At 51.1% G+C, this 14,378-nt stretch overlaps 1 protein-coding gene across 2 annotated transcripts in view; it reads left to right on the top strand.

The window, feature by feature from the left end:
* The first annotated feature begins 3,018 nt into the window (after positions 1-3,018).
* B4GALT1 (beta-1,4-galactosyltransferase 1) overlaps positions 3,019-14,378 on the top strand; it is a 50,132-nt gene continuing 38,772 nt past the window's right edge. Inside the window, exon 1 of one of the 2 annotated variants that reach the window (XM_032634844.1) lies at positions 3,019-3,623. In XM_032634844.1, the coding sequence (XP_032490735.1) occupies positions 3,200-3,623 (424 nt within the window). In that variant the 5' untranslated portion in view covers positions 3,019-3,199. The remainder of the gene's footprint in view (positions 3,624-14,378) is intronic. The other variant, XM_032634845.1, reaches the window with a different exon arrangement.

The raw sequence follows: 14,378 nt of genomic DNA, 5'->3' as shown, positions 1-14,378 counted from the left end.
ATGGCAGTGAATTGCTTTTTTTTTTCTGTTCCTTTCATAATTTTTTTTAATTGGGATATAGTTGTTTTACAATGTTGTGTTAGTTTCTACTGTACAGCGAAGTGGAGTTCCCTGTGCTATACAGCAGGTTCTTATTAGTTATCTGTTTTATACATATTAGTGTATCTATGTCCATCCCAATCTCCCAATTCATCCCAGCCTCTTCCCCCATTGGTGTCCATACACTTGTTCTCTACATCTGTGTCTCTATTTCTGCCTTGCAAACCGGTTCATCTGTACCATTTTAATAGATTCCACATTGTTTTTCTCTTTCTGACTTACTTCATTCTGTATGACAGTCTAGGCATAGACTGTTGGGGCCAGCTTCACCCTCACCAGTTCCCTGGTGAACAACTCTTGAATTTGTGTTCTAACTACAATAGTTCTTCCCCTCTTCCCTTCCCACATTATCAAGATGATCATAAGCATTCATTAACAGGTATTTTAACAAATATCTATTCAGTGCCAACTACGTGTCCGGTTCATTTCTAGGAGCTGAGGATATAGTAGTGAACAAGAGAGAAAGTTCTTGCACTCATGCAGCTGATCTTCTATTGAGACAGACAGACAACAAACAATAAATTAAATGTATAATTCTGGGTAGTGATACCTACTCTGAAAAAAATCAAGCAGGTTAAGCAGCTTTGGTTGGGGGACTATTCTACATAGTGTAGTCTGAGAAGACTCCTCTCATAAGGTGACATTTGAGAGATCTGAATGAAGTATGGGACTAAGTATTTCATAAGTGTTTCAGGCTAAGTGAACAGCAAGTAAAAAGGTCCTGAGGCAGGAAGTAACAGGGCAAGTTCAAGGAATAGCAGCAGTTAGGTCAGTGTGGCTAAAGTACATAGAGCGTGGTAGAGGGTGTTAGGAGAAGAGGGTGGGGAATAGAGATAGAAACCAGATTAGACAGGGCTTCTACAAAGTTGGAGTTCGTTCTCAATAAAATGGCATGAATTGATTTACGCTTACAAAGATCTCCCTAGCTGCTGTTTGGAGAATAGACTGGGGAGGGGGCATGGTGGAGGTAGAAGCAGGGTGACCAAGTAGGAGGCTACCTTATAACCCAGGTCAACATGATGGTGGCTTGGTCTAGGACAGTTAGAGCAGAGTTAGCAAGTGGCTAATTCTGATAATTTGAAGGTAGCACTGACAAGACTTGCTGACGGATTGGAAATGGCATTTAAGAATAAGGAAAGCACATTGAGGACACCTTTTAGGTTCGGGGCTTGGGGGAAATGGATGAACAACAGTGCCATTCTCTGAGGTAAGTAAGAATGGGAGTGGAGTGTAGGGCGTAGGTGCTGAGTTTGAGATGCCAGTAAGAGGGAGTGGAATATGAGTTGGTTGGTCAGGGCTTGGAGATGGAAAATTTTGCAGTCATCAGCATACAGGTATTACTGAATATAAATCACACTCTCTTCTGTGTAGACAGAAAAGAGCATCATGGACTATGGCCTGGGGCCTTCAACAACCAGGAAAGAGAGAAGCCCAGAAAAGAGACAGAGGAGTGGCCAGTGAAATGAGGAAGATCAGAAAAGCCTGATGTTCAGGAAGCCAAGTGAAGAAAGTAGATTCTGTGTGATCACAACCACATGTCAACTCCTGAGCCTCAGTTTTCTCATCCATGAAATGGTGAGAGTAACAACTGCCCACTTCATGGTGTTGTTAGGATTGAGGCAATGTATGTAAAGCAGTTAACACTTGTGTCTGACTGGTATATAGGAAACTCTCAGTCTATGGTAGCATTGTTATTATTTCCTCCACTTCAGAGTAGGCTGCCACAGCCCTCAGCTTCCCCATCCACGTAAGTGACAGCACCTCCATGAGTCCTTCTCAGAAATGAGGTGTCCCTGCTCACTCAGGCAACCAGGTGGGCCTGACGAGTGGCCTCTGGGTCAAATTTGAACCAAGTGACTTCAGTGCCTAAACCTCTCACCCACACAGATTCCAGCCCTTACTTGGAAATCAGCAAGGGGTAAATAAAGGTTTTAGAGCCAGAATTCTGCCTCTGCCTCTCACCAGCTGTGGGATCCTAAGCAAGCTTCTTAACCTTCCTGAGCCTTGAATTCTATCTGTAAAATGGGAATAATTCCTACTTCATGACATTGTGTCCAGGCCCGCGCGGACTATAAATAAAGCCGGCTGATCTCCTCCTGCATGGCGGCGTGGGAGTCACTGGGGCTCTTTGACACCCTCCCACGCATCCCCACAACCTAGCTGGGCGGGTCTCTGGGATCCCCTAACCTGCGCTGTAGGACAGTTAGCTCAGAGAGGTGGAGACTCGTTCACTTTCTTTTCCGCAGGGCGCCGGATGAGCCGCGCCTAGTTGCTGGGCCCCCACCTCGGTAGAGGGGCCTAGCTCGGCCAAGGGAGGGGGTTCCGAACGTCCCAGAGACTCCCTCTTCCGCTGTCCTACCTCCGGCTGGGCGTCGAAGCCGTTTGCTGGGCAACCCTTCTCCGCCCCTCTTCCTGACCCTCCCCCCAGGTCTACCGAGGTCCACCGTCAGGAAAGCCGCCGCGGCCCCCGACCCCTCAAGACCACGACCACTCTGCTCTGTTCTCCTCCCTCCTCTCTGACGCCGCACTGCAGGCCCAGGCGCATAACCCAGCCCTTCAGCACCGCAGGAAGTGGCGGCTCCTCTTGGGGGCAGCTCGGAGGAAGAGGAGGAGGAGGAGGAAGCATGGCTTAGTAGGGACCGAAGCCCCATGGGGCAGGCTGCGGAGGAGGGCGGCGTGAGGACCTGAGAGCTCAGCTCCAAGGCTGCGGGCTGCCAACTGCCGCCCCGAACGGCTCCGCCCCTACGGCCCACCCTCCACAGGCCCCGCCCCGCAGCTCGGCCCCGCCCCATACCGGCCCCGCCCCCAGCTCCTGTCCCGAAAACGCGGCTCCTACCGGCGGCCCTGCCCCCGCCCCGCTGGCGGCCTCGGCCTCGGCCCCGCCCCCGTCCGCGCCAGCCCCTGGTCCGCACTTTGCTTGCTGGGCTGCTGAGTCGGCCAGAGTCTGAGTTCCGCCGCCTGCCTGCTGGCGCCGCTCCCTCGCCCCCTCCCCCGATCCCTCCCCCAATCGCAGTCGTCTGGTAGTGTCTGGCCGGAGGCCCGCGGGCGGGCCGCCCTCCCCGCGGTAGCCCACCCCCCCTCTTAAAGCGACGGCGGGAAGATGAGGTTTCGGGAGCCGCTCCTGGGCGGCAGCGCCGCGATGCCGGGCGCGTCCCTGCAACGGGCCTGCCGCCTGCTTGTGGCTGTCTGCGCGCTGCATCTTGGCGTCACCCTCGTCTACTACCTGGTCGGCCGCGACCTGAGCCGCTTGCCTCAGCTGGTCGGAGTCCCCACACCGCTGCAGGGCAGCTCTAACGGCGCCGCCGCCATCGGGCAGCCCTCTGGGGAACTCCAGCCCCGAGGGGCCGCACCGCCACCGCCTTCGCGCACCTCTTCCAAGCCGCGCTTGGGTGGCGCCTCCAACCCCGACGCGGACTCTCGCCCCGGCCCCGGCCCCGGCCTCGGGAGCAACTTGACTTCGGCCCCAGTGCCCCCCGCCACAGCACTGTCGCTGCCCGCATGTCCTGAGGAGTCCCCGCTGCTCGGTAAGGTACCATGCACGTTCGCCCATGCCCTCTTCCTCGACAGCCAGTCAGTCTCCCTATTCCGGATCAGAGCCCCTAATCCCAAACAGGTTCCGGGCTGGATGGGGGTGAGAGGTTGGGAGGTGAGTCCCTTCGGATTCATGCTGGAGACTGGGTCGGGGACGGTTTAAGTAAGCCGTAGCCACCGCCACCCACCCACCCCCGATCCCAGAACGGAGAAGGCCTTGGAGACTTCACTGCTCTGGCCCAAGCCTCAAGAAGTTTTGGGAGTTTGAGTCTGCTTAGAACTCGGAGCAGCCTTCTCTCTGCTAACTCTGGTAGGGACTACGAGGCAGCTCAGAGTAACCCGCTCTCTCTAGTTTGGAACGCTGATGATGAGGCCTCCAGGAGGGAAGGGAGCAGACCTCCCAGGTCACATCTCCTGTCTTCACATAGAACCACTGTCTCCTGAGTGTGGGTTAACCCTTTTCCTAAGCTTTTGGGCAAGTGACTTGTCCCTAAACCTCTGGTTTTTCATCTATTAAATGGGAATAATAAGTGGTACCTGTTTGAGGGGGGTGTTTTGGAAGATTAGACCAAACAGTGTAAACAAGCATTTACAAGAATGAGGGTAACCCCTCAGTAAATTGTCACTATTGTGTTCAGTTCCTCCTCTGCTTAGATCCCTGCCTTGGGGCCCTCCTACCCTGCTTCCTGCCCTTGTAGCTTCCCAAGAGCAGGGCCCTCCCAGGGGCCGAGGGTATTTGTACCAGTATAATGTGTGTACCCTGGGGGCTGGAGGGCTAAAATATAATCAGTTAGCACCAAGTTGTCCCTTCCTGGTAGCAGCAGCCTGGAGTCTCAGGTATCTTGCCCAGATGTTCTGAACTGGAACTCCAGCCTCTGTTTCAGCACTAGCAGAGAGCTTGGGTCGGTGGGTTTGCATTCCTTATGTCACGAGGAGGCTGAGCCCATGCCCACCGGGACCTCCCCTTGACCTGTAATCCACAGGCAGTCAGGCCCAAGGCAGCCACAGGTTGCTCCCAAGATTACCAGACAGGTGGCTGCTCAGTTTCAATGCCAGGGTGTAGAGAATGTCGTTCTGAGTGAGGGGCCCTGGCAGGAGAGCAGGCATCCTGCCAGTAGGAACTCTGTCACTTTTTCACAGAGCCCAGACAGAGCAGGCCTCCTACCCACTCTTGCTCAATTTCTCCAATAATTACTTCAATATTTTCATATCAAGTTTGGGAGGATGCTCCTGGAACTGGTCAGACATGAATTGTGGTAATAAAGGGGACTTTTTTTTTTTTTAAAGCAGAAACTTGAATTCTTTTGGACTTGATGGTTAGTCTGGGAAGCAGACTGGTCCTGTAAAATGAAATGGAATCTTTGCCATGCTGCTAAGTGTCTGACCTCAGGCATGTTAGAACTCAGACTCTGAGTTCCTCAGAGTCTCTTTCTCTTGTGTAAAATGGGATTGTCCATGCTTAACTCACAGAGTTATTTTCAGGACTAAATGAGATTGTGTATGTTAAGTACATGGCAAATAGGACCTGGGACTTGAAGTTTCATTTTTCTCAGACTCTGGAGATGGCTGTGAACAGCAGAGAAGGAGGAAGAGGGTTGGTGAGTTCTCAGACCCCAGAGAGGCCAGATTTTGATCTTTTGTTTTTAATTGTTGCCTGGATATTATGTAGAAGGAAAGAGAAATTAATTAGCAAATTAAAGGAAAGTACCCCAAAGTTCATTAGATTGGTGTTTGAGGTGTAGGATCTTCTCAATGAATCATGAGAGGCAGTGGTGGCCCACCTTGGTGTTGCCCAGTGACTGGGTGACGAGTTACTGCTGTTTCTGCGTTGACTCTGAACTGGAGGCACGAACAGACTTCCTGAGAGATACAGTTTTGGAGGGTAAGGGGAGAGGCCCTAGGCTTTCTGTAGCTTGTCCGCCTTTGTGTGACATGCATGGGACCGTGACGTTTCAGCTGCTGCGGAGGTAGCCCCGGAAGGTGAGGGTGGAGTGTTTTTCTTCACTTTTATTGAGCCCTTGGGTTTGAGGTTTGGGTGCTCTCTAAGTGGAGGCTCCTGGGTAGAAGAGAGCCTTGAGAAAGCTGAAAGTCTCCCAGGGAGTGTGTGGGCTGGGGGAGTCAAGCCCATCTGTTCAGCTGGCCAGGTGTCAGCCAAAGCCATTACGTGGTGGTTTCGAGGTTGGTGGGAGAAAGCATCCGTGGGGTTTAAAGCTGTGGCTTTTTCACTACTTGCAGTTCCTTTCCACAACTGGGCTGTACTTTCTGGTGTCCAAGGGTCTATGCCAGATGCTATGATCCCTCCGGGCTGGTAGGTGGTGGGTAACGGGCATGCCCTTCCCTGCAGGAGCCAGGCACCAGACTGGGCTGCCGACGGGTCACTGTTGGATCTGTCCTGGGTTGTTAGAGCCTCAGGATAGACTTCAGATAGACTTGGGTTTGAATCCTGCCTGTGTCTACACTGTGCATTAGGGCAGGTTGCAGTGTTTGGAGCCATAGTAGGCTCTGCCCCGGGACACCTGCTGGGCTGATGTGAGGCTTTCAGGAGTGAGGGCTGCAGGGGAAAGGTGGGTCTTTCCTGAGGATTCCTGCAAGTTCCCCAGGGAGTTCTCCCGGGGAGTCCAGGCCTGTAGGTGCTGTCGTCTTGGCCCTTGGGCTGTGCGGCATCTCACTGACCATGGCAGTGAGGCTCCCTTTTCTGGCAGCCTGGGTGTTTGCCTGAGATGTAGTCAGCCTGGGAGGAGCAGCAGCCTTGCGTTGAGTTACTTTTCCCGGAATGAATGTTTATCTGTGCTTAGATTTGGCGGCAGCTCCACGTGACTTGACTAGCACTGGCGCTGCCTGCCCAGAGAGGGGCTGGCTGGGGGCGGGGCGGGGTCAGTATCTCAGGTAGGACTGGTTAGGGGAGGCTGGGCTGACCTGGACAGTTGGTACAGTCTATGGGTGGGAGGCAGGCGGTGGTGAGTATAAGACTGCCTAAACCTGAGGCGGCTCTTGCCCAGCTATGCTTTGAAGAGAGCCTCTTCCTTTGTTCAGAAAAGGACTCTGATCTAGAGGTGGGCACCAGAGAGTCATGGGCACTAGAGAGTCATGGGCACCTGGGCCAGCAAACAGCCACAGGTAGCCAGGGCCCTGGGAGAGCACTTATCCGTGAGCCGTTTTCCCCAGGTTTCATGGGGGGTGTCAGCCGAGCCTCTGCCGTGGTTTGTACCCTTGGCAAGACAGAGCACTTGCTGGGTGTCTGCCGGGCTCTCGGCTGTCAGGTGTTTCTCCACCAGCACACTGTTCCCGCTTCTCCCCCTTCCCCCATATGCACACATGTGGACACAAGCACGCTGCCTGGGACATAGTATACTTTGAGGACATCTGTCTTGGCCTCAGCTCCGGAAGGGGCTCTCTATCTTCTTTGGGATGAGTCCTAGAGCCTCATCACCTTCTGGCTTGCGGTGGAGCCTCATCCTGAGGATTGGGGAGGCACCAGGAGCCTCCCCTGTGTCCAGATCTTTAAGCTTTGGGAGGTTAGGTAACTAGTTTTTTAAACCAGTTTTGTCCTGTTGCTTTTCCTGGGGAAAATAATTTCTTGACCTACACACAGACATGCCTTCTTGTCTAACAGTCTGAGGTGGAGAAATACCCTCCATGACTATTTGGCTCATTTTTTTCCACTCAGCCTGATGGTCGCAGAAGTGTCTCCAGCCTGTTGTAATTCGTCCCAGACTCTGAGCAAGCACGGGGGCCTCCACCTGATGAACCAGGTGCAAGTTCCTTGGGTTACAGGTTGCAAGAGCCACATGTGAGATTGGACTCAAGCTGCAGCATCTTGGAACCACAGCATCCCAGGATGGGTCTCTGCAGTTCCCTGGCCCCCATCCCACATTGTGCTAGAGGGGAAGGGTCTTGCCTCAGGCCATACAGCCAGGCAGTAGCCAGCTGGGGCTGCAAAAACCAGGTCTCCTGCTTCCCAGTCTAATGCTTTTCCTTAAAGTTATTGCCCAGTAGACACTTAGTGCAGAGGCTCAGGGTGGCCTAATGTGGCACTGAGTTTGGGAAGATCCCTGCTAGGTGTGTCTGTGGGTCCATCTGAGAGGTCTGATAAGGTGACAGCTTTCCTGGATTCAACAATATGCCTGTCCTAGTCTGGGCGCTAGAGCTACAGAGAGGGAGATGACAAAACGCCTTCTCTTTTGGAACTCACAATTTAGGCAGAGGAGGCATAATTAAACCATGCCGATGTCATTTAAGGAAGCCAGAGTGTGTGTGTGTGTGTATGTTTAGTCTCTGCCTCCCTAGCCATCCCCTTCCCTTCCTTTCTTCCTTCTTTCTTTCCCTTATTCAGAAACCCAGAGTTGGTATTAAAGTTCTCCAGTTCCGGTTTTATCTGATTGTGTGAAAATGTTCCTCTAATTTCTGAAGCCGTGCATTAGCTCTGTGGGTAATCTTTAACTTGCTGCTTTATAATGACTATAATGATACATCAGCAGCCATATGGTTGGGTATTACGGTCTTTGGATAGCAGCAGAGTAGGGGTTTCCAGGCTGGGGCTAGACTAATTTATGGTTTGGGAAAGACGGGACAGTTAATGCCCAGGTAGTCCCAGCCCTTCCGTGGATTCCACCCTGGGGACCTCCCAGACTTTGGGGGCAGGGCCAGGAGGCTCATACCCTTCGGGCTCAGCTGGGCTCTGGATGTGTGTGAAAGGGGCCCAGGCATCCTGGGGCCAAGCCAAACCTGGTGATTTCTTCACTGACTGTTTACCCAGTGCCTCCTATGCCTTATTCCCTGCTCAGTGTTCCTTGCCTGTAGTTGATAAGAAGCAGAGACTGAAATTCTGCTTGAATCCATGTCCACCTGGAAATTCCAGTTATTCTTATCTGGTTAAGCAGCAGTCCAATTGTTTTAGGACAGATAGTCTAACTCCCTTGAGGGCCTCCGCTGTGGCCATTTTACCTTTGCCTCTGGTACTGCCCATGTGGCCCAGGTGATGAGGTCACTGTAAGACAGACCCTGACTCCTGGGGAGTTAGCAAGGCATGAGATTGGATTCGGTGATCTCCACAGGGTCCCTCCTGTCCCTTAACTTGGCGAGGGATCCTAAGAGCCAGACTGTGGCTGTGATGGCAAAAGCCTCAGTTGTGAGGCCCTCTGTGTTTACCTGGGCCTACGCAGGTCGCCGGCTTAGGGGAGAGATCTTGGATAACTTTTCTAAAGGTCAGAGACCTCCAGGTTGGAAGGTTGTGGTGGCTTGGCGGGTAGGGGACAGGGTCTGGTGGGGAGCTGGTTCTGGGAGAACGTGGCCTAAGGGGATTCGTCCTTAGGAGGCAGAAGGGCTGAGTCACACTCGCAGTGTTTCAGGTTCTACTTTTCAGCCTGGCTCAGCCCGCCCCTTCCTTGCACAGATGAAGGCCAGGGGCTGTATTATTGGCTGTTGCTGAATTCTTGGGCAGTGATTTTAATGTCTGGTCTGGGTGTGTAATGTAGCTGCTTCTCTTTCCCCCTGCCGTCTCTCCAAGCCCCTCACAAAGCCCTGAGAGAAAGGAGGAGGATTTGTCTCCCCGGGATGCCAGGGAGGCCAGGGTTGTGGGTCTTTGCTTTTGCCTGTTTTTTTGAGGAGTGGGTAATCTCTTCCTCCTTTTTGTAAAAAGTAATGCAGGCTCATTGAAAACCATTTGAGAAGTTAAAAGAGGTTGAAAAGCACATCTATATTCCTATCACTTAGAGGACACATGTTGGCAAATTTCCTGCTAGTCTTTTTTCTTGTACATGTTTCAGAATTTAGTTGATATCTTTATAAATGGATAGATAGATTGGTATAGATAGATATAGATAGCCTGGTGTCCAGGATTTTTCCCTTAAGATTCTGTCACAGGCTTGGTCCTACACCTTTAAAAACAACAAAGGGTTTTATTATTCAACTGTTGCCGAACACATACAGATAGTTTTTGGTTTTTTGTTAGTGGTCCAGTGAGGCTCATGCCTAAAGCTTTAGGTACTTTTTGGATTGTTTCCATAGTAGAGTTTTTTAAAAAGGAAGAAAAGGGATGAATGCTTTTTGAGAAGGGCTTGGTTTTTAAACCAGTCTTTCTTTTTTTTTTTTTTTTTTTTACCCTCCTCCCAAACCCCAAAACCAGTCTTTCTAAAGGATAGACTCATTGAAAATTTCAGGTTTGCTTAGTGGTGGCAGATGAACATCATTTATTGCTGAATAAAAGATGTGTCTAGAATTCTGATTAAAAACTAGGTGCAGGGGCTTCCCTGGTGGTGCAGTGGTTTCCCTGGTGGTGCAGTGGTTGGGAGTCCGCCTGCCGACGTGGGGGGCGCGGGTTCGTGCCCCGGTCTGGGGGGATCCCGCGTGCCGCGGAGCGGCTGGGCCCCTGAGCCATGGCCGCTGAGCCTGTGCGTCCGGAGCCTGTGCTCTGCAACAGGAGAGGCCGCGATGGTGAGAGGCCTGCGTACTGCAAAAAAAAAAAAAAAAAAAAACTAGGTACAGGAAGCGCTTGGGGCAGGGGCAGAGGGCCAGGCTGCAGGACGGACTGTGCAGCGGGGGTGATGCCCTAGGAGTCAGCTTCCTCAGGAATTGCTCCGTTTGTCTCCTTAGCAGCCAAGTCCCTGGGCCGGGCTTACGTGCATGGCCCTGGGGCCATGGTGCTGGGTGAGCACCAGTGCTAACCCAGTGCTGGTGATGTGACTGAGATGTGACCGTGTCCACAGAAGGTGTGGGAACAAGCTAGCAAACCAGGTTCTGAAACATACAGCACAGTTCTCCTACCTCCAGAGGGTCCGGAGATCTGGAGAAGGGCCAGGAGGTGAGAACCTGTAGGTTTCTGGGAATTCCTTTCAGGAGAAGCCTCAGAGACCAGCAGAGCTGGCACTCAGGCTCTTCACAAGGCGCCTGTTTTGAAGTTATGCCACTTTGTCCTCACTGGAGCTAAATTCTCCTCTTCTGAGGGGCACTTTGGATTTGGGACTCTGCCAAGGATCACTGGCCCAGAGCCTGTGGGTCAAGGGGGAGGCTGCACTGCGGGAAGGGGCAGGGTATGTCAGACCAGCGTGACCAGTAGGGTGTTGAGGTCAGGCTCCTTCCTGCCTCGCCACGTGGGTCTCCAGGTCCTGGGGAGGGGCCCTGGCAGGGGTTTCAGTAACTACCTGGCCTCATGACAGGTTGCATTCTGAAAATGCCTTTAAACATTTCTTTAAAAGTTTCTTCCTGTTTTGCATAATGTCCTTTTGCCTTTGACGTTCCTGAAACTGAACTGCAGGGCTGTCGTTGTGTTTCAGGACACCACCAGCTTGAAAAAACAGGAAAGGCTCCCAGTTAGGGTGGACCTAGGGAAACTGGTATTTGCAACATAGGAACTCAGACACTCGGCATGGAGGTGTTAGGTAGCTCCTGTCATTCAGATGATTGCTTCAGGCAGCCTGGGCAGGGTGCCCCCCTGGCTGAGAATGGGTAGACTTTAATCTTCCCTCCAAAGTCAGAAGGGCACCCGCCCCCGAGGAAGAGGATGAATGGGGACTCATTTGCTCATTCAGCAAACTTTTCTTGGTAACTACACTATATGAAGCATAGGAGACAGACATGAGCAAGGGCTGGCCCCCACTCTCGGGGAGCCCCTCAGCGGTGGGCAGATCCTGGCAAAGAGAGGACGAAGCGTGGGTGTTCCCAGGGCACTAAGGAGGTCCAGGGAGCTGGATGGGTGGTCTGGGCGAGGGCCAGAGTCAAAATGAAGGGCCTTTCTTCCAAGCACTGATTTCTAGCATCCCTGTCTCTCAGCATGTTTGAACAGTCTCCCTGGTTGGGAGGGGCAGGGGTCTACTGCCTGTCATTTCCTCTAGTTGCTGTTACATGGGGAGACTGCCATAACCAAAGTCCCAGCTATTGCATGCAGTTGCCGGCAGGGCAGGAGAGGACAGGAAGTAGAGGCGGCGTGAAGGAAAGATGATAAAAGAGAGAGAAGATGGTGTAGCTGGGACTGTGCTGGACGAGGGAAGGCCGAGGATAGCTAGACTGGGGACCAAAGGGAGGAAGGAGAAGGGAAGAGGTCAGAAGGAGGTGCTTGTGGTCTGCAGAGCATGGGGGCGAGCCTTGAGGGCCTCTGGAGCGAGGATTCTGAATTCTGGTTCTAGCTCATTATATCATTTAGGGCAGACCCCGACTGCCTTGGTCCCTTCTCCCCTCTCTGAAGTTTGAGTCATGCTAAACCTGTTGGTCTTTAGTGCCCTTCCTCTTGTTCCTCCTGGAGTCTAGGCTGGGGTGGAGGGAAATCCTGGTTGTATCTGCAACGTTAAAGCCCTCTGAGAGTTCCTGTGAGGCTCATTACCCACTACCCATTTCAGGGGTCTCGTGGTGAAGCTTCTGCTGAAGATTTTGTCATCTCTGTTTAAGCAGGCATAAAGATTTTTAGGTGGGTGACCTTTGAAATGGCGTGGGTAGTGTTTCTTTCTGTCATGCTGACTAGCTGTGTGATTTGGGAAAGCTGTTATCCTCCCCGTGCCTCACTGCTCTCACCTGTAAAATGAGGATAATAAAAGTACCTCATAGATGTTGTGAAGTTAATAGGAACAAAAGGGCCTGAAACAGTGCCTAACACAGAATAAGCTCCAAATATATGTTGTCTTTTATTGGTAGTACTAATAGTTCTTATTTGTGAAGATTTTGGCATTTGCTTTGTAGGATTTCTTCTTCTTCCGTTTTCGATTGAAAATGCAATGTCACCACATTAAATGTTTAAAAATGTATCATTTTACTCCCTACCATTGTAACAAAACATGCATCTATCACTGTAACAAAACTTGCCATTACTTTCCAAATGCATACATGTTTTACACTGTTGCAACCATAGTGTGAACTATTTTGCCTTCTGCTATATTTGTTCAACATTATTTTATCAACTGTTATGTTGCTTATAATTATCAGAATTATCTTTAGTAGCTGCTGTCTAAAATCCTTATGGCTATTCCCTTAGCGCTCAACATCACGTTTCGCCATCACAGATCATCTTGAACATCTTTGCTGCATGTAGCTCCTTGCTTCAGTTGAATTATTTCCTGGGGATAAATTCCTAGAGGGGAATTTCCAGGCCAGAGGATATGGTCATCTTTAGGACACTGGTTCACACTGCCACTTTGCTTTCCTGGAGGGCTGGAATAATCCACAGGCCCTAAATTGTAAATTCCAGGGACAGGGATATGGGCTTTTAAAGAGTGTAGATTCCAAGAGAGAGTCAGATTTATCTGGAGTTTCACCCTTATACTCTCAGCTCTCTGTGTGTGAGCGTGTGTGAAGTTCCCTGTGTAGGACACTGCACCTGCTCTGGACATGAGGCTTTTCCTACAAGCCATTGCTTCTGGGCAGTTCCTGCTGAAGTTACTGGGTATCCACAAAGGAGCCTTACTGGTGGCTCTTTCTACACTTCACACACACACCTTTGCCCAAAATGTTGATTTACACAGCATAAGGACCTTTCCTTCTTCCTTTATTTGTGGAGTCAAATTGTGGACAGATCCTAGCTTTAAAAGCTTTAAAAAAGCTTTAAAAGCTTTAAAAGCTTTAAAAGCCTGGCTTTAAAATGTTGTTGATCTAAAACTTTGCAGGTTGGTTGCTGGAAACACTGCATGCAGAACCCATGTTTGACTCTAATGGGTTAGCCTGGGCATCTGACCATTTACCCCATGCGGACTAACTCTGATCTGACAGCCCTGGTTTATGGGATCCAGACATGGGGCCCAAATGAAGAAAGGCCTTTAAATTATATTGGGTATAAATAAGTTGATCAGTAGCCCAAGGTCTGCAAACATGAATTGCCGTTTCTGTCCCTGCCACCCCCCATGCACATGCCTCTTTTGTAGACAAACAGGAGCCTGCTACTTGCATAAATGTAGGAATGGCTTTAGAGCTAGTGATTTCAGTGACCAAAGGTTTACAGACTCAATAGACGGAGTGCATTCAACCTGTGACAGCTGCTCCATTCATCTTGTAGCCCCTCCACGTGTCCTCTCTTCTGCTGCATTCCTCAGCAATCAGCTGTGACTTAACAGGGTACTCTCAGGGGTCCATTTGGAACTAGGCCAGAGCTGCTGTCAAGAAGCATCTTGTTCCTGGGGGACCCAGGGCAAGAATTCCTTCCTGTGTAAAGTGGAGAGATAATTCCTACCTCAGAGGTTTGATAAGAGGATTGGACGAGATGAGGTACTTGGTAATGGCAGTACTTTGTCTTTTGATCAATTCATCCCCTTGGGCAGCAAAGGTATACATTCAATACAGTAGACTGCAGGGTAAAAGTTTTTTCAAATGAAGTTTTTCCCCCCCGCTGCCCTGGGGCAGTGAAGAGGAAGAGGAAGAGGTCTGAGACTGTAACCACAGTTTAGGGACAGGGTTTAGCCTGGAGCCATAGTTTGGTAGAGATATTGGCCTGGCTTATCTGAGCAGACCCCAGGCCACAAGGAGAAGCCTCCATCTTGTTGAATCCACAGCACTGGGAACTTGGAGTGCAGGTTGCTGTGTCTTAGGCATGCCAGGATTCTGTGGTCGTCCAGAGCCTTCCCTTCTCCATGTGGCCATTGTTCGTCAGCGTCCTGGGGAGAGGCCATCACAGATTATATGTAGCTGAGTGGTCGGGGAGAGGAGCTGGAGGGAGCATTGGATATTTGGTGGAGTCTCAGGGGGTAAGAAAAGGGCTGTGTTAAAAAAAAAAAAATGAGGGCTGGACATAGGTGGGCTTAGGCTGGGCTGCCCAGTGGCCTATACCAGTGTTG

The sequence above is a fragment of the Phocoena sinus genome, chromosome 6, assembly GCF_008692025.1.
Source record: "Phocoena sinus isolate mPhoSin1 chromosome 6, mPhoSin1.pri, whole genome shotgun sequence".
NCBI lineage: Eukaryota > Metazoa > Chordata > Mammalia > Artiodactyla > Phocoenidae > Phocoena > Phocoena sinus.
Note: the sequence above shows the minus strand (reverse complement) of the source record. Positions and strands in the feature narration are given on the sequence as shown.